Source organism: Capra hircus, chromosome 9 (assembly GCF_001704415.2).
Source record: "Capra hircus breed San Clemente chromosome 9, ASM170441v1, whole genome shotgun sequence".
In the NCBI taxonomy this organism is placed as follows: Eukaryota; Metazoa; Chordata; class Mammalia; order Artiodactyla; family Bovidae; genus Capra; species Capra hircus.
In genome coordinates, this window is record NC_030816.1 from 35,501,908 (window position 1) to 35,522,532 (window position 20,625).

The 20,625-nt window shown below is 34.4% G+C and overlaps 1 protein-coding gene across 3 annotated transcripts in view; it reads right to left on the minus strand.

The window, feature by feature from the left end:
• GRIK2 (glutamate ionotropic receptor kainate type subunit 2) overlaps positions 1 to 20,625 on the minus strand; it is a 727,083-nt gene that overhangs the window by 364,621 nt on the left and 341,837 nt on the right. For all 3 annotated transcript variants that reach the window (XM_018053124.1, XM_018053125.1, XM_018053126.1), the window contains exons 5-6: positions 20,153 to 20,206; positions 16,062 to 16,235 (exon numbers count right to left, since the gene is read on the minus strand). In XM_018053124.1, the coding sequence (XP_017908613.1) occupies positions 16,062 to 16,235; positions 20,153 to 20,206 (228 nt within the window). The remainder of the gene's footprint in view (positions 1 to 16,061; positions 16,236 to 20,152; positions 20,207 to 20,625) is intronic.

The following is a 20,625-nucleotide window of genomic DNA, read 5'->3' on the forward strand; positions in this document are numbered from 1 at the left end:
ATGCTTATCTTGCATGACTTTGGTAAGAATCAGAGTGTGAGGCAAGCATATCTTTATACAATTACCACAAATAGCATAATGTTTAACAAAGAATGGATACACAGTAAATGTAAATATTACTCTTAGTGCACAGTCCCATTCTAAAAGATTTCATGACTTCCCATTCTCTTCTTCTAACATGGCTCTCCTGCTCCCATCTAATCTTATCAAAATGCTATTTGTGCTCAAATTCACATTCAAGATCCAGCTCAAGCACTACCTCATTCAAAACTCCCTTCTCAATATCACCAAACTTCCCAAAGACACCGCTGTTACAGATTCTTACCACTATGCAGCAGGTGTGTCCAGTACTTGTCATGATGGAATAATGATATAATAACTATTAATCTAGCTCTATGCTGAATGATGCAAACATCAAATTCTCTTGGTATAGGTTTTCTGTTTCTGAGTAGATCCATTGAGTGACCTTTTAAAAGAAAGGTATTGAAGTAGATAGATGATAGCCCACTCTGCACCATCTCTGTGGCAGCCATAGCAACTGTGCATTTGGTTTTATAGAGACCACTCTTTTCTCCATTCTTTAATACTGAGGGTTTGAAAGTTGCTGGAAAGAAGTGGGAACATTTGCAAAAGAGTCAAAGAAACCCCTAGGAGAAAAACAATCAAGACCGCACTCTAGAATACCTCTGAGAGATGGAGGCTACCCTAGTGCAGTCAGATGAGAGGAAACACTTGCAGCTGAGAGAGGCCACGGTCCAGACAAGGCCTGGGAGAACTGAACGAGGGCTGGTGACAACTGACAGGGGCTATACATTCAGCCACGCTGGCAATATAGGCAGGTTCTCAGGTACAAGTTGTTGCATAAATTAAAGAGTTAAGTAACTGAAAAGCTGAAAGTGGGAAGGCAGGCCAAGCTGAGAATGAACCTGAGCCCTAGTTCCAGAGGTGAGTGACCAGACAGGATGGGGAGAGACTACTGGCAAAAACAGCCCTAACACATGGGGCGATAGACACATGAGCGGATAGAGATGATCATTTGCCAGCCTCATTTTCAGTAGAAATACAGAGACCTCAAAGACAGAAGCAGCACCAGGATTGCTCTACTACTTTCTGCAGTGCCTCAAACCGGGTAGCAGCCATGGAATGCTCTAGCCTAAACAGGGCACGTGTGAGGGGTGCATCCTACCGTGGAGCCTGTGGCTCCATCAATTGGACTGATCGACCTGATCAAATCTCTCAGTTTCCTGAATTCATCACAAGATGGTGGTTTTTTGACAATGTCCAGTGAGGGGACTGCAAAGAAAGAGAACAGTTCTTCCTGTTAATGTGGGTATGTAACCCTTCCGAAGCTGTGATTTTATGTGAAGTTTTAATTGTATCCTTAACACAAGGTAGATTAACTCCCTTCCAAACACACTATTTTCTAAAAAACATTCCTTATTATATGTCAGCATTTTTTGTATTATTTAAGGCCATGTTTTACTTATCTTACTTAATTGATAATTCCTCTGGTGCATACATCATGTAATATATAAAACATTTAAATATATGCATTTTCTTATCATCCACATGATTTATTAACATAAATCACATATAGTAGGTATGCAATAACTATTTCGAGAATGTATTAGTGAGTTACAATATAAAGGACTTTCATGAAGGATCAATTTGGTATCATTTCAACATCTTGTGTCTGTTTAATAATTTCACTTTTCCCTTCTGGTTCAATTTGGTCACAGGGTATTCTGAAGATTAATGAATAAAATATTTATGAATTCTTTTAGAAAGGCAAATGAAAGATCAACATAATATTTCCTCTCTGCATAATAGAGCAAGAGAATTCCTAATATCCCTTAGGCAAATTCACCCTAAAACTCTTCATTTCATTTTGTCTGAAATATTCTTTTGATTTATTAATGTTGATTTAAAGAGTTGGCTAAGCATATCTTAGAAATTAGTGCATCAGAGTAGATCTTTGACCATTTCTTAGACTTTTATATCACAAAACTGTATGGACTACACTTAAAAAAAAACTTTATAATTTAAACACAAGCACTTAGGTAGCAGTGAGATGAAATGAACATCAATAATTTGGTAGAAAAACTGGTGATGATACATGTCATTCATTCATCTCATCCAGAGCATCAAAGTAAGCAACTACTTTTTCAAAGTAGTATTTAGACTTTTTTGTTTGTTGTTTTAGCCACTAAGTCCTGTCCAATTCTCTGTGATCCCATAGGGATTTCCCAGGCAAGAATACTGAAGTGGATTGCCATTTCCTTCTCCAGGGGATCTTCCCAATCCAGGATCAAATCCCGGTCTCCCTCATTGGCAGGTGGATTCTTTACCACTGACTGACCAGGGAAGCTGCTAGTATTTACACAGTTGAGTCCTAATTCAATTGTTATATATGTACAAACGGGGAATCAATAGACTTTGAGAATGTAAGTTTTACCCTGAATAGAAATAGCACTTATGTTAAAGTGCAGAGAAAGTATTTGCCTTAAAGTAAACAAATAACAGTTTTGGAGGACTTACTATGTACTAGACACTGTCTTTGAGCAGTATAAAAGTTATGTATTTAATTTTCATAGTGATTCTCTGATGTAGGCATTACTGTTTGCTTTAAATAGATGCTGTACTTGAGGCTCAAAGATGCTAAATGATTAGCAGAAGTTTACAAAGGAAGATTTAATAAGCAGACCTTGGTATCAATAGACAGATGATTCTGATTCCAAAATTTTTTTCCTAAAATGAGAACAGAAGTGATTTCATAGTCTTCTATAATTGGCATAAAAATTTCAAGTAAAAGCGCATCCTTTAATTCTGTGCTCAACAAGCCATCTTCTCAACCTAAAAAAGAAGTGACCTGACATAGGAAATAAATGGCACATACAATTTCATAAACTTCTAACTAGATATTAAAACCTGTTAAATAAAGATGTATCATTCAAATAGAACATTTCAAATTATCACAATTGGGCTCATTTTTTTAAAAAGACTAGTAGATTCTACTACTAAGAAGATTCTGTATGAATGCTTCTCAAGGTTTCCATGCCAATTAACCATCCAATACACACACACACACACACACACACACACTACATATCTATTACAGTGGTACTGTATACAAGAGATAACAAAAGATGCTGAAATAATATGATTGAATTAATTAAGCTATAAGCACTGTTTCAAAATTTGTTTTATATTTGTAAGGCACTGAGATTTTTAAGAGGAGGCAATAATACAGCTTATACTTATAAAAAGTTGGATAAGTTTAAAATATTTTTCTATGTTAATTCATTATCTCTTTGATCCTTAGGACAACACACTAAAATTTATTATTTCTATTTGACAAGTAAGGCTCAAAGAGGTTAATTAAGTAACTTGCTTAAAATAACAGTATTAGATAGGGTTAGAAATTGGATTCAAAAGTTGGTTTCTGTTCTCTCTTGGTTTAATCTATTTGTGAAGGAAATGAAAGAGATTAGTAGACCAACTACATCATCTCAACCCAAAGTGGTATGAAGCACTATATATTAAAGTTTAAGAATAAGCAATACATGTAACATTCTTTTCTGGTTTTGACTTAATCATGCCTAACTTTTAGCTCTGGGCTTCTCTGGTGGCTCAGATGGTAAAGAATCTTCATGCAATGCAGGAGACCTGGGTTCGATCCCTAAGTTGGGAAGATCTCCTCAACAAGGGAATAGCAACCCACTTCAATATTCTTGCGTGGTGACTTCCATGGACAGAGGAGTCTGACCGGTGCAGTCTACAGGGTCACAAAGAGTCAGAAATGACTGAGTCATACACACACACACAACTTTTACCTCTGGACACTTAAGGATTCTTTTATATGCTTCTGACTATAGTCTTGGGATGTTCCTTTATATATAATCTACTATTCTATGTATATGCATCTGTAAAATGAGGATTACAACTGTCCCCATGATGTTGTTACAAGGCAATAATAGCCCTAGGATGTAGTAAGCACTAAATAGATTTCACAATTAGGTTATTTTATAACAGAGATTGTCAATACAAATGATACCATGCAACAGGAACTAGATTCAAAGTTTATATGCAAAGTCATTGCTTGGATCAAATGTCCTAGGACTCTTATACTTCCTATGGTTCTTAATATTCACTTTATATATGTGTATGCTCCTATTTCTATTAACAGAGTCAGGTAATTTTTTTGGATCAAGCAAGAGAATTTCTGCATTGGTAAGATACAGAGGTAGGTAATTTAAAAACAAAAAAAAGGGCAACATCTACTATGGTATATATTTACATGGAAAACATGTTATAATAGTTGTTTATTATATACAATGTAAATTTTATTATATAAGGTTGTTGATTTCTTTTCAATATTTTCCATCTATCTAAATTTTTAAATAAAATCCTCTAAAATTGAGCATGACACAAAAAGCTGCAATTTGTTTCTTACAAATCACAGTAGTAAAGAAGGAAAATCAGTTAAAATTTGGCAGAAGTATTGAGTTCAAAAGCTTCCCTGCTGGCTCAGATGCTAAAGAATCCACCTGCAATGTGGGAGACATGGGTTCGATCCATGGATTGGGAAGATCCAATATACTTTCCTGGAGAATCCCCATGGACAGAGGAGCCTGGTGGGCTACAGTCCATGGGGTCCCAGAGTCGGACACGACTGAGCAACTAAGCACAGCACATTGGGTCCAAAATTAATGAATTTTGTAGTTAAATGTGTTTCGTGTTTATAAATGAATAGTTTTACAGTTATGTTTAGTAGGCTTCCTACTCAGTGGTAAAGAATCTGCCTGCAGTGTAGGAGACCTGGGTTCAATCCCTGAGTTGGGAAGATCCCCTGGAGAACACACTCCAGTATTCTTGACTGGAGAATATGCTGGACTGAAGAGCATGGCAGGTTATGGTTATAGTTTAATGTGTCAAGTGTTTATAAATAAATAGTTTATAGTTAATGTTTCATAACAAAAATCTAACAAAATCTTTTATACATTTAGTATCTTCAGGTAATACATTATAAATGCTAATTATGCTATTAATATTTCAGCCAGTATCACTGTTTTTCTAGTAATAAATAAAAATATATAGCTTACTATTCAACAGCATCTAAATAGAAATTTATATAAATCCTAAATATATGTTATATTATTTGTTTTTATATAAGGCATATAAATAAATATAAATACTTAAATAAATGAAAATTTACATTACTATTTATTATTTTTAAATCTGTATTGTGTAAAGATTTAGTAAGGCCAAGATATCTTTCATTAATATTACATTTAACATTTGTTAGAAATAAATTCCAAAATTATGAAAATGAAAAATAAAATACCTAAAATAAATTCCTAAAATTATGAATAAAAATGGAATAATAGAGGAAAACATACAGTTTTGATAGTACTTATGACCAGTCTACTACCTCTCATTCTGTACTCTATACTCAATTACAGAATGTAGCTGAATATTTTACTCTCAAAGCAAAATAGCCAGAAAACATATTTTGTACATTTTATAAATAGATCCACTCTGTCTTTCCATTTTAGAAATAGATCCAATGAAGAGAAATATTGTCTTTTATAACAATTATCCTTGCTTCCCCAAAACTTTTCTGTAGTTTAGTAGGAATATGTATCTGAGTAATATTTCTTATTATTTATAGGCCCTCAATGTCATCGCTTACTTTCTGTTTTTAAATAACTTCAATTACTATTTTATGCTGACTTTATTCTGAGCTCCTATATGGTAAATAGTGTACATTTAAAATAATCAATTAATTGATATGTGAAACCTTTATTCCAGCTTTATCTTCCACTGTTTTCCAATCCATTTCTCTAATCCAGGACACTTAACAGTATGTTAAACTTGCCGTTACCCTTATTCTAACCTGAGCACCAACTCTAGTTAAAAAAAAAAAGCCATTGCTTATTTTCTTAACCACCTTGTATTCCCTTTGCAGGCTTCCCAGGTGTCTCAGGGGATAAAGAACCTGCCTGCAATTCAGGAGATACAGGAGATGCGGGTTCAGGCTTTGGGTCAGGAAGATCCTGTGGAGAAAGGAATGGCTACCCACTCCAGTATTCTTACCTAAAGAATCCCATGGACAGAGGAGCCTGGTGTACTACAGTCCTCAGGGTCATAACGAGCTGGACACAGCTGAGCAACTGAGCATGCATGCACATTCCCTTTGTAGTGCGCACTGTATTTGCTTTCCCAAATTGGATGACTCCTTACCTCTAAGATCTGCTTGGAAGTTCTTGTGTTTGTTTTCGTTTTTTTAAATTTCAAGGTTACATTCATTGCTTCAATTCTATCCTGATGATCAGTACAAATGTGGAGTCATAAATCTCAGAATGTTGCAATTTCCAGACTCTGGAATGTTGAACTTTGCCCTCTTGTCAGAAAATTGGCCATCATCTTCTCTAGGTATTCTTGTCATTGACTATCACTCGAGGGACCCTCATTTTGAACAACACAGACTTTTGTTTAGATACACTTCCTCATACCCTCTGTGATTGTTCACATACATAAGTAACTATGTAGCTATTAAATATATAATAAAGAGCTGAGGATAACTGTGAACAGAAATGTATTAATCCTTTACAAGTTCGTAGTACATGATCTCAGATCAATGCTTTGAAGATAAATTCTGATTTTCAGGATGGCAAGTCTTTTGATTCAATCTTACTTTTTCCAAGTGGAAAGTTTTAAAATTGACCTAAAAAATAACACAACTATGAAGGAAGTGAATTACTGCCATCTTTCTTTTTTTTTTTTTTTTAGTTTTTTATTTTTTTAAATTTTAAAATCATTAATTCTTACATGCGTTCCCAAACATGAACCCCCCTCCTACCTCCCTCCCCATAACACCTCTCTGGGTCATCCCCATGCACCAGCCCCAAGCATGCTGTATCCTGCATCAGACATAGACTGGCGATTCAATTCTTACATGATAGTATACATGTTAGAATGCGATTCTCCCAAATCATCCCCCCCTCTCCCTCTCCCTCTGAGTCCAAAAGTCCATTATACACATCTGTGTCTTTTTTCCTGTCTTGCATACAGGATCGTCATTGCCATCTTCCTAAATTCCATATATATGTGTTAGTATACTGTATTGGTGTCTTTCTTTCTGGCTTACTTGACTGTATAATCGGCTCCAGTTTCATCCATCTCATCAGAACTGATTCAAATGAATTCTTTTTAACGGCTGAGTAATACTCCATTGTGTATATGTACCACTGCTTTCTTACCCATTCATCTGCTGATGGACATCTAGGTTGTTTCCATGTCCTGGCTATTATAAACAGTGCTGCGATGAACATTGGGGTACATGTGTCTCTTTCAATTCTGGTTTCCTCGGTGTGTATGCCCAGCAGTGGGATTGCTGGGTCATAAGGTAGTTCTATTTGTAATTTTTTAAGGAATCTCCACACTGTTCTCCATAGTGGCTGTACTAGTTTGCATTCCCGCCAACAGTGTAGGAGGGTTCCCTTTTCTCCACACCCTCTCCAGCATTTATTGCTTGCAGATTTTTGGATCGCAGACATTCTGACTGGTGTGAAGTGGTACCTCATTGTGGTTTTGATTTGCATTTCTCTAATAATGAGTGATGTTGAGCATCTTTTCATGTGTTTGTTAGCCATCCGTATGTCTTCTTTGGAGAAATGTCTATTTAGTTCTTTGGCCCATTTTTTTGATTGGGTCGTTTATTTTTCTGGAATTGAGCTGCAGAAGTTGCTTGTATATTTTTGAGATTAGTTGTTTGTCAGTTGCTTCATTTGCTATTATTTTCTCCCATTCAGAAGGCTGTCTTTTCACCTTGCTTATATTTTCCTTTGTTGTGCAGAAGCTTCTAATTTTAATTAGATCCCATTTGTTTATTTTTGCTTTTATTTCCAGTATTCTGGGAGGTGGATCATAGAGGATCCTGCTGTGATTTATGTCTGAGAGTGTTTTGCCTATGTTCTCCTCTAGGAGTTTTATAGTTTCTGATCTTACATTTAGATCTTTAATCCATTTTGAGTTTATTTTTGTGTGCGGTGTTAGAAAGTGATCTAGTTTCATTCTTTTACAAGTGGTTGACCAGTTTTCCCAGCACCACTTGTTAAAGAGATTGTCTTTACTCCATTGTATATTCTTGCCTCCTTTGTCAAAGATAAGGTGTCCATATGTGTGTGGATTTTTCTCTGGGCTTTCTATTTTGTTCCATTGATCTATATGTCTGTCTTTGTGCCAGTACTGTACTGTCTTGATGACTGTGGCTTTGTAGTAGAGCCTGAAGTCAGGCAAGTTGATTCCTCCAGTTCCATTCTTCTTTCTCAAGATTGCTTTGTCTATTCGAGGTTTTTTGTATTTCCATACAAATCTTGAAATTATTTGTTCTAGTTCTGTGAAAAATGTGGCTGGTAGCTTGATAGGGATTGCATTGAATTTGTAAATTGCTTTGGGTAGTATACTCATTTTCACTATATTGATTCTTCCGATCCATGAACATGGTATATTTCTCCATCTATTAGTGTCCTCTTTGATTTCTTTCATCAGTGTTTTATAGTTTTCTATATATAGGTCTTTAGTTTCTTTAGGTAGATACATTCCTAAGTATTTTATTCTTTTCGTTGCAATGGTGAATGGAATTGTTTCCTTAATTTCTTTTTCTACTTTCTCATTATTCGTTTATAGGAATGCAAGGGATTTCTGTGTGTTGATTTTATATCCTGCAACTTTGCTATATTCATTGATGAGCTCTAGTAATTTTCTGGTGGAGTCTTTAGGGTTTTCCATGTAGAGGATCATGTCATCTGCAAACAGCGAGAGTTTTACTTCTTCTTTCCCAATTTGGATTCCTTTTATTTCTTTTTCTGCTCTGATTGCTGTGGCCAAAACTTCCAGAACTATGTTGAATAGTAGCGGTGAAAGTGGACACCCTTGTCTTGTTCCTGACTTTAGGGGAAATGCTTTCAATTTTTCACCATTGAGGATAATGTTTGCTGTGGGTTTGTCATAGATAGCTTTTATTATGTTGAGGTATGTTCCTTCTATTCCTGCTTTCTGGAGAGTTTTTATCATAAATGGATGTTGAATTTTGTCAAAGGCCTTCTCTGCATCTATTGAGATAATCATATGGTTTTTATTTTTCAATTTGTTAATGTGGTGAATTACATTGATTGATTTGCGGATATTGAAGAATCCTTGCATCCCTGGGATAAAGCCCACTTGGTCATGGTGTATGATCTTTTTAATGTGTTGTTGGATTCTGATTGCTAGAATTTTGTTGAGGATTTTTGCATCTATGTTCATCAGTGATATTGGCCTGTAGTTTTCTTTTTTTGTGACATCTTTGTCAGGTTTTGGTATTAGGGTGATGGTGGCCTCATAGAATGAGTTTGGAAGTTTACCTTCCTCTGAAATTTTCTGGAAGAGTTTGAGTGATTTACTGCCATCTTTCATGTAAAAAACAGTTACTTAAAATGGAAACTTCATCTCTTTATCAGCTTTATATAAATGCTGATTATTTAATGTGCCAATGAACAAAGGCAATTAAATGGAATCTTCCCTGTTAATGGAAAAATGGAGGTTGCCTAGTCATCTCAATTATTTATATTCAGATTCAACTTGCAGCTTAGTACATCAAAAAGATTAATAGGTATATAAAGGGAAGAAATACAAGACCATTCTCTTATTCATGCCACATACTCATGTTATTTTACTATTCATTAAATCAGTCATATACAAATGTAAATAAGTGTTGTGCTTATGATTTCATTACATACCCTGAAACATCATATGGAAATATTTTCTACCATATTCATTTATAATACAGGCCACAAAACATTTTGTCTGTGGTAAAGACCAGAGTGAAAATATCAGTTATGCAAATAAACTTTGTGAAATGTTACACATTTTCAGCAAAATGCTAAGAAGTTATCTAAAGTCCTTGGTAAGTATATATATATTTGTCCTTGCTATCACAAAATATTGTGGAAAACAAGGGATTTTAACAAGAACTTGAAAGAGAATTTAGGAACTAGAACAACTAAAGAAATACCAAATCGGTCTGAAATTAAAAATTAAAGTTGGAATATGATTTTTGTATGGATAAAGATACGAGATGTGATCAGTAAGACATCCAGAGTCTTTTGATTTTGTCAGTTCCCTAAGTTCTTTGAGGAAACAGAAGTACTGATTTCATTACCACCCTGAATTCCTGGTATAAAATCCAGAGTATTGTGTACAACATGCTCATGAATAAAGCTGATCAAAGAAAGGATAATTAATTCATTATTGTGTTACTTTTTATACTTTTGATGTTATAGTGGCATATGAAATAAAACCACCCTTTTCAAAGTGTCTTCATTGATTAAAAAATGGCAAGTTAGTTTGACTCATTGTCTGGCAAGGTCCTGTATTTATTCTCATTTTAACTGAATCAAATAAAGTAGCTACAGCTAATTAAGACAAGCAGACAACAGCTAAGGCAGAGTGTAATTCTAGCAACAAATAACAGCCTGCCGTTCATTCTTTATTTCTCTGCAGTACTATTTTCATTGACTTTTCTAAAGGTAAATCTTTGTACAGTTACAGAGTGATCACTTGTGCCCCCTTATTTCATGAGCTAACTCCCTGCTGTGAAGGTATATGCAGGACATTATATTTTAAGTTAATCAAATGATGAAAGAAATAATAGTTTATGGATCATGGTCTGTTTTTATAAAGAAATAATGTTTAATTAGGGGGACACTGGAATTTAAATACATAAAGACTCACTTCCCTTCTAAATATCCTCCCTTCTTTTGTTAAAGAGAATGGGAACTACTCTAATGCACTAAATTTTCACTATTTAATCAAAAGCACTTCTAATTTTTTTTTCAGGTATTATTCTAACAAATAATTGAGACTGGCCTAATTGGATTTTCTAAGTGATTGTATATCTTGATAATAAAATACTAGTAAGTAGATTTAAAAAAGCTCTCCAGAACTCATTTGGGGAAATGATTAGAATATGCATGCAGCATGATTAAAACAAATTAACCCACACATTTATTCAGGCACGCAGTCATCCCTGATGATGAGCCCCTGCTTTGCACTGGTTACTGAAATTAGTCTAGAGCCTTCAGGAATGACAGGCAAAACCTAACTCTTGCCTTGAAATAGCCTACAATCTATTGGAAAGGGGCATGAAAACAAACTAAAGTCCCAGAATTAAATTTTAACATGGAGTTGTATATCAAGTGCATAAATAAGGTGCACATGTTTGAAATAACTACAGCACTCAGAGCAAATTCATAGAAAATGCTATGTTAAGTCCTGAAAATTATAGCACGAGTAGAAATACACCAGATTCAAACAGGGGTAAGTGGTTCAGATGATGAGGATATTCTGCACTGAAATGAGGAGGTGTGTCAGCACTGCTCATTCAGCCAGGATGAGATGGTGAAATGGAAGCGCAGAGAGTAGGCAAATATGAGGCTGGACAAATAGCAGAAGCCAGATCATGGAAGGCCTTGAAGTTTTGGCAAATGAGCTAAAATTTCACCTAGCAAAAGACAAGGAGTCACAGGTAATGTTTTGGTAAGATCACACTAGGAAAAAGGTAAGTGTAGGAGAGATGTTAGGAGTGGGATTCAGTGAGGAGACTACTCCAACAGCTAAGGGACAGACCACGGGGTCCTTAATCAAGCCATAGCTCCAGTGGGGGAAAGAGAATACAGTTAAGAAATATATTGATACAGTAAATTTGACAGTGTTTGATTGTTGGATGGATGTGAAGAGAGGAGAAAGAAAATGAAGAAGTAAATATCAAAAATTTTCAATTCCCAAATTGAATAGTAATTTGAATGAGAAAGCCAATCAACAGTCATTATTGATGTGATGCAATAATGATGTATATGTTGCAACCTTGTCAAGGAACACATGCAGTATTAGATATCAACATAAGAATGGTATTTGTAAACTACCTGGATTACAGGTTTGTTAATTATTAAGATTGACGGTATATTACGAGGGAGGGGACTTATGTACACCTAATACCAATTCATGCTGATGTATGGCAAAAATCATCACAGTAGTGTAAAGTAATTATCCTCTAATTAAGAAACAAAAAAAAAGATGTATGGCATATTGGGAAAACTGGGAAGGAGTTCCAGGACATAGCCAAACTTAAAATTTACCTTGAGTTGTTTGTACTAGATTTTATTATCTTAAACTAAGATTGCTGGAAACTCAATAAATCAATGGTGAATGTAACCATTGTCAAACTGATGAGTTCAAAAAAGTGAATTCCCACCCTACGGTAATCGTGCCTGGGAAAATAGACATCTGGTCAGAAGATGGGGTGAAATGCCATTTGATTATGGGGTAAAGGACAGTGATAATGTTCACTGAAGGGGACTTCCCCACTCCCAAGGGGATGGATATGTAAAATAATTAATAAAGGATGAGCAGTAGAGAAAGGGTTTTACAATGTGGGTTCATGTCTGTGTTAGTCGCTCAATTGAGTCTGACTCTTTGCAACTCCATGGACTGTAGCTTGCCAGGCCCCTCTGTCCATGGGATTCTCCAAGGAGTTGGTAGCCATGTCCTTTAGGGAAGATTCTTAAAGCACTACCTGGATGGCAGTGTGTGGGCATGGGGAAGAGTGGAAGAAAGGTGATGGAAGTTAAAAACAAAACTCTTATCTGTGTGAAGGAAGAGGGTTGGGCTTCCTTCCTTCCTGATGAGATCAGGCTTGGATGTACTATGTAACTTGGTTTCCTGATTGGGTTTATACCAAATAAAGATAAGAGTTCTACTGAGCTACTACTAACATTAATATCTTTAATAAGATGTCCCATACCATCGAAGAAGGAACTACCACTATGGGAGAGATAGTCTTGTATTCAAGTCATTTAGCAGATAAACACTTAGCCCAGGGGTCATTTAAGGTGCTAAGTTAACCAGAAAAATTCTTATGAATCTCATTCATTGTTCCTTTTTATAGCTCAAATATAAAGAAAGTGAAAGTCTAAGCACTGTGATCTTACATAGTGACAAATGACTATGATACTGATAATAATGGGTCTTGCCCCAACTCTAGGAATTTTGCTGATAATCTATTTCTTAATGGGACCATAGGAAAAAAAAAAAGAACAAGGGATATATAAACACTGAGATCTCATGAATTGACTAAAGGGAATGTTGCCAGTTTTACAAAGCTAGGCTATAATTCTTCTCTTTTCTAACTAGAATCCTCTTAATTTCCTTAGCCTGTTCACAGAGGAAATAGCTTATTAATTTCTTTTCCTTTAATAACTAGGACAATGCTTACAATATAAACTTAAATGGAAAAGAAAGAGAATACTCATGCAAGGTATAAATATACCAACATTTTAATACAGATTTCATACTGTTTTTTAATAAGCCTGTACTATTTATAATTAATTAATTTCATATAATAATATATCCTACATATAATCTTTTATATTATGTAATACTATATAATGAAAATATTTTAAAAGATAATATCAATTTTCCAAAAGGAAAATTGAAAAAAAAAGTCATCAGTCTGCATCCATTTTAAAAGGTCTTTATTTTGATAGCAAATTTTATGTTTATTTCCAAAATACTTTGTAGTCCATGCTCTATTTATAAATATAATAACATAAATAGCTGGCAGACATTTTTAGGTAAAAAATATTCAGAGAGTGCTCACATAGGGAAATTAATCTTCATTCATTTAAGAAAATGTTCTCATATAAACCTTCTGATGAAACTTATATTTTCCAGAAACTCAAACAAAAATATATAAATAAAAAGGCAATTATCTCCCATACTTTCTTTTTTTTCTTATTTAAGATCTATTTGAAAAGTTATTTCATTACTACAACAAAGAAGAGAGTGTTGGCATTAAAAGTTCTTTTGAAGATGTCAATAACTATGGGTTATATTTTCAATAAATAGGCTAATCATTTTCTCATCGATGCATTTTTGTTCTATCGCTTTTCCATTCCCACTAAATTACTTGTCAGTAGAGAAGAAGGGCAAAACTGAGGAAAGGACTAGAAAGAAAAAACCCAATCTGCATTCATCCTAACACTCTTGTCTTTTTGATCCATTTTATGAAAATTAATTCTCTCTGAGAGCCCTTACCTTTCTAGATAAGAAATTAATTTACCTTCCTTTGAATTTATCTCTTTCAATAGTCTACTTAAGTTATTTGAATTTTCAGGGGATGACATGTAGCATCATACAGGAATCATATAGAAATATAGAGAGTACAAAAGTAAGGCTGGATAATTTTTGTAATTCTGATATATATATAAAAAAGGACACTAATTCTTGGACACATCAGTGGAAGTCTTAAAGTATGAAAGTGTTAGGACTGTCATGATACTTATTAATATACTTTTCCTAAAACCATTTGACAACATTTTGAATAATGAATAACAAAATCCATCTTGAAATTAAAGAAAGGTAAAAAGAAAGCATATATGGAAAAAATATATACATGATTAAAATAATTTAAAAGGTAGTATATATTTTAATTTTTAAAAGTAACATTATCTATTAGGTGCCAAAAGTTTGATTCACCATCTTTAAACTGGGGATAAACTATAATATTTGTAATTAATCCTTAGTTGTATTTTATTTTTAATCTGGATGTACTTCAGAGGAAAAATGCCTTCATGTTTAGATTATGTATTTTCCTCCCAATAAAGCCTCTCAAATATACCTTAAGATAAAACTAATGGACTAGAACTAGTTAATCACCTATTTTTATACAAAGGAGTAAAATTCCCCTCATATTATTATTATTTTTTAAATTAATGTAGATATAAGACATTTTCAAATTCTAGTAGTTTATTTTTTTTTCACAGTCTCTGTGAAGAAACTCAGTTTGTATTACTAAATCTTAAAAGGGAAAAGAAATAACAAATTTTCCCTTATTTTGCTACAACATTAAAAACATACTTTGAAGCCCCATTGAAACAATTAATGGGAACATTGCAACTATAATAGAAAAGGCTTTTCCCCACATCAGGATAGAGGATGTTTCTGCTTACAAAGTTTCCATTTAGAAAGATACTTTTTAATGACCTAGGAAATATAAATACTCCCAAGGTACTGAGCTATTTCCTAAATTACAGTAGTAACTTTGTCTAAAGAAAGTAGATTAATGAGAATTTATCAGACATTTATAATTTGTTAAATAGTACAGTATAAAATTACTTGGTCCTATAATGTAGCCAGTAGCTACATTTGGCTATTGAGAACCTGAAGTGTGACTAGTCAGAACTAACACATAAAGCGCCCAGTACAAACCAACTTTCAAAGACTTACTAGAAAAAAAGAATGTAAAATATCTCACTCATAATTTTATATTGATTGTATAAACAATGACATTTTTGGTATAATGGGTTAAATAAAATAAATTAATAATATTGAAATTTATCTTTTGTGTATGCTTTTTAACATAGCTATAAGAAAATTTGAAATTATGTACTTATATTGCATTAGATTTTCATTGGCAGAACTGGTATAAGCAACTAAAGTTATATAAGAATGTATCCTTTTATGGTTTATGCATTAATGCAGATTTTAGGTTTAAAACTAAGACTTGAAAATAGCAAGTATGATTATTGGTTAATCTGGAACCTTAAAGGGTAAGTTCAGGGGAAAATTTTGTCATTTATATGACATCAGATATCAGAAATCAACATGATGAGGTGTAATCACATATTGGTAGTTAAGATCAGAAGGATAACTTTTAGGTTAATATCTTCTTTTCAAGTCTCTAATTTATCCTACATATTGCAGTAACTAACTAGAAAAATCCCTTATTGTAGTATTCTAATGGTAGTTGTAATGCTTTTTGAGATACATGCATAAAAGTCTAAATTGCCATGTAAAATTGATTTAGATAATTTTTGTTAATAGAATTATTTGCAATTGTGCTTCTGATAGCATACCTTTAACATTGATAACTACACCAAAGTTTGGATCCATAGGATTCAATAATTTATATAATGTTACTTTGAATTACGCAAACTTATCTTTAAAGTGGGTATTCATACCGTCATAAATCCATCCAGCAAACCTGAATCGGGTTTCGGAGGTGCCTGCAACCGTTCCATGGACCACTTTTCAATGATGGAGGAGACTTGTGTATTTTCTGTATTTAATATTCTGAACCCTGTCATGTTAACACCACTGTATCGATAGGGTTCCACATCAAGAGCAAAGAGGTCCTAAAAGACAAATTTCTTTGTGTTAGTATCAAGAGAAAATATTCATAGGCAAGTATAATTGAAATAATCATGTATTCTTGCTCCCCTTAGGATAGTTAATACTACTGTGCCTCAAATGATGTTTAACGTCACAAATCCCCAAGATTCAAATACACTTATTGTCATGTTTTGTCAATTTAAATATACATATATATATATATATACTCTACTTAAACATGTACATATATATATATTATTCCAAACCATTAATGGAACAATAGGCTTTTCCACAAACTTCCTTTAAAGTTTGCATAAGCTTTCTTCTCTATGTTAGGGATAGCTTGCCCTTAATTTTATGCATTTGTGTTTTATATTTAACTGACTATAAATATGCAGAGTATATCATGAAAAATGCTGGGCTGGAGGAAGCACAAGCTGGAATTAAGATTGCCAGAAGAAATATCAATAACCTCAATATATGCAGATGACACCACCCTTATGGCAGAAAGTGAAGAAGAACTAAAGAGCCTCTTGATCAAAGTGAAAAAGGAGAGCAAAAATGTTGGCTTAAAGCTCAACATTCAGAAAACCAAGATCTTGGCATCCGGTCCCATCACTTCATGGCAAACAGATGAGGAAACAGTAGAAACAGTGGCTGACTTTATTTTTCTGGGCTCCAAAATCACTGCAGATGGTGATTGCAGTCATGAAATTAAAGACACTTACTCCTTGGAAGGAAAGTTATGACCAACCTAGACAGCATATTAGAAAGCAGAGGCATTGCTTTGTCAACAAAGGTCCGTCTAGTCAAGGCTATGGTTTTTCCAGTGATCATGTACGGATGTGAGAGTTGGAACATGAAGAAAGCTGAGCACCGAAGAATCGATGCTTTTGAACTGTGGTGTTGGAGAAGACTCTTGTAAGTCGCTTTGACTGCAAGGAGATCCAACCAGTCCATCCTAAAGGAGATCAGTCCTGGGTGTTCATTGGTAGGGTTGATTTTGAATATGAAACTCCAATACTTTGGCCACCTGATGCGAAGAACTGACTCATTTGAAAAGACCCTGCTGCTGGGAAAGATTGAGGGCAGGAGGACAAAGGGAGGACAGAGGATGAGATGGTTGGATGGCATCACTGACTCAATGGACATGGGTTTGGGTGGACTCTGGGAATCGGCGATAGACAGTGAGGCCTGGTGTGCTCCAGTTCATGGGGTCACAAAGAGTCAGACACGACTGAGCAACTAAACTGAACTGCACTGACTATAAGTATTTTTCCATATCTTGCTTCTTTTATGATTGCCATTTTTGTGTATTTTGCCTTGCCTTTTATTTTTAAGAAATAATTTATGATATATGGCCTCTAGCTTATTATATAAAAGCTGAGGCAAAAAGTCACTAAACTGGCCTTACTGGTTACAGAACTCTGATAGTTCCACTCTACTCAGCAACTCCCCTACAAATAACCTTTTAGATTGTGATTGCCCTTCCACTCTCTGTACAGTGAATGCTCTGGATCTGCCCTTTGGTTTCCCCAGGAGATATGAGGTTAAAGCTGTCAGGGCAGTCAGATGTCACTAGGATAACATTCAAGATATGGGACTTCTGCCCTCTTTGAGTTAACATTAGTAATCCTTAGATATTGAGGACAACAATGAGAACCATGGAGAATTAGGCAGGGCAAGATCAATGCCACTGGGCCTGGGCTGGGCATAGCTTGCCTTAGACCCAGACAGCTGTACAGACTAGATGAAGTTAAGTGAACTGAAAGTCGCTCAGTTGTATCCGACTCTTTGCAGTGCCATAGACTATACAGTCCACAGAATTCTCAGGCCAGAATACTGCAGTGGGTAGCCTTTCCCTTCTCCAGGGGATCTTCCCAACTCTGGTCTCCCACATTGCAGGTGGATTCTTTACCAGCTGAGCCACAAAGGAAGCTCTAGATTAGACACAGGAACTAAATTCAGTGGAGAGAAGCTGACACTGGCCTGAGTTCTGCTCTGTGCTGTGAAAGAAATAAGGAACTTTCAGGTTTTCAATTTTCAAAGTTTGCTGTCTAGCCAAGGAGAATCTCTCTCTCTTTGGTTATATATATAGACACACACACAGCAATACAATATATGCTAAGGGACAAAAGAGCACAAGTGCAAGCAGTCAGAAGCAAGACAAATGATTTTCAATTTTTATAGTCAGGAACAGCTTCATAGAGCAGATGGGATCTGAGCTGCGATTAAACAATGGCCATGCTTTTGATAGGCAAAAGGAGACCAAATGCCAGTAGAGACACGAAAATTAGAAAATATAAAAGCTACTCAGGAGACTAAATCATTTTGGCCATAAGAGAATTCATAAAGGAGAACAGCAACAAAAGAAAGTAGGGAAGTTAGGTTAGACTCAAACTATAAAAGGCCTTCAATTATAGGCTAATGATTTCTATATATACTAGTGTATTTTTTTACCCAATTTTTTTTCCTTTTTAAGAGATACTTTTGATTTCCCAAAATCTTATGATTATGGTATAACTGAGTTGCAAAGCATTGAAATATAATTGGCTGACAAGTGAAGGCTCCTACTCATTCTCCATCAGCCCATGACTAAGTTTCCCATGGGCTGCAAAACGCCACCTGGTAAGAAGGAATAAAGAGATACAGCAGAGTTAACCTTAGTGTTTACCAGTAAAATACAACCTACTGTGTTAAGCATCTTTATTGGAGAAGAATTGTTTTTATAAGAAGCTATTGTGATCAACTAAATTTTAATAATTTGTTCTGATAAATTTAAGACTCCTAAAAGCAAAAAGATCAACTGGAAAACTTTCGAGTTAACAGGGAAAGAGCACTGGTGAGACTGGTCATTGCAAGAAGAAGATGCATACTAGAGACCCTAACCTAAGCCTGGCATGCTGCAGCCCATGGGGTGGCAAAGAGTCTGACGTGACCGAACTGAACCGAGAGACACTACAGAGGAAAAATCAGTAGAATTTGTTGGGGATACAGGAGTCAAAGATAATGGAATTTTTGAAGAATTCAGAAGATGAGTCAATTGAGAGGACAATTCATTAAGGTTTAAATAACTTGAAATTATATTAAAGCCACAACAATTAGAAATGGTCTGCAATGCAGCAATATACAACAATTCAGGGATGTTACAGATGGGCATTTAGATCTCAGCTGAACAAAGGTAATGATTAAAACTATAAAAACATACCACTTTTGAAGAAAATAATTGAAGAGAATAAAAGAAAATAAGATACAGGCCCAAACTTGGAGATACTTTCATCCTGGGAGGTAGGCAGGAGAGAACTAGTAACAGAGACAGATACCAGTTTCACAGTGAATGGAAAACTAGGGTAATGTGTTGGTAAGAAATAGAGCTAAGGGTAAGTAGGTTTGATAAATGACAAAAGTCAGGTTTGCATGCATATTAAGAAAAAACTGTGTAGTGAGTATTAAAGCAAAAGATAAAGGTAACATTCAATTTGCTATTTGCAAATTACTTTATATATACTTAAAAAATCCAACTTAACATATGCAAAAACAAAATAGAAATTTAATCTACTAAAGGAGCAGCTTAAATAAATGTGATTTTTGTTGTCAATAGAGCTAACAACATAAGAATTTATGCTTTTCTAAAACATTGATTTCTCAGCAAACTAATCTTAAAATCCATGATGTCCTGACAGTCTTCTAAGCAATATAAAAATAAGACATTATTTTGAATTGATATCTAAAATTATATTATTTTAAAATCATCAGGTTCCCACCAAGAATCATTAGTTATCTGTGATGATAATTCCTCTTGGGTTTTATCAAAATAAAATAAATTCTAACTATAAAAGTGCTGCCATTATATTTCTTCCCACTCAAAATATTTTTCAGCCTGAAATTCATTATAAGAAACTTTAGAGCATTATGTTTATATTTTTCATAAATTACTTACCAGTGTGGTAAAGATATAATGGTAGTATTCTGTCATCATTCCCATAGCTAATGCCTAAGAAGTAAAAAAATAAAATAAATATTTAAATAATAACATTGAAGGTACATATTACATGAAATACATTATGTCAATAAGACAAATGAGAAGAAAACAGTTCATATGTAATGAAGAATCAGTGTATAATATTCAGGTCACATTAAAACTGGGTTACATACAAATTAAATCTTTTTTCCATAGTTAAAGATTAGTGATTAGGAAGGAATTTCTGAACCAGTTCTCTTGACAGAAAAGCTATTAGTTGAATATTTGCAATTGTAAGGCTTATAGCTTTATATATTAAAAGAGGCATTAAATGTGAAACAAAACCTGAAATTAGCACGTCCTAGTTCATTATATTTGTAATGTCCCTACTACAAATATCATAATAAGGAACCCCTTTTATTTTGTTGAAAAGTGTTACTCAGTTAGGAAAA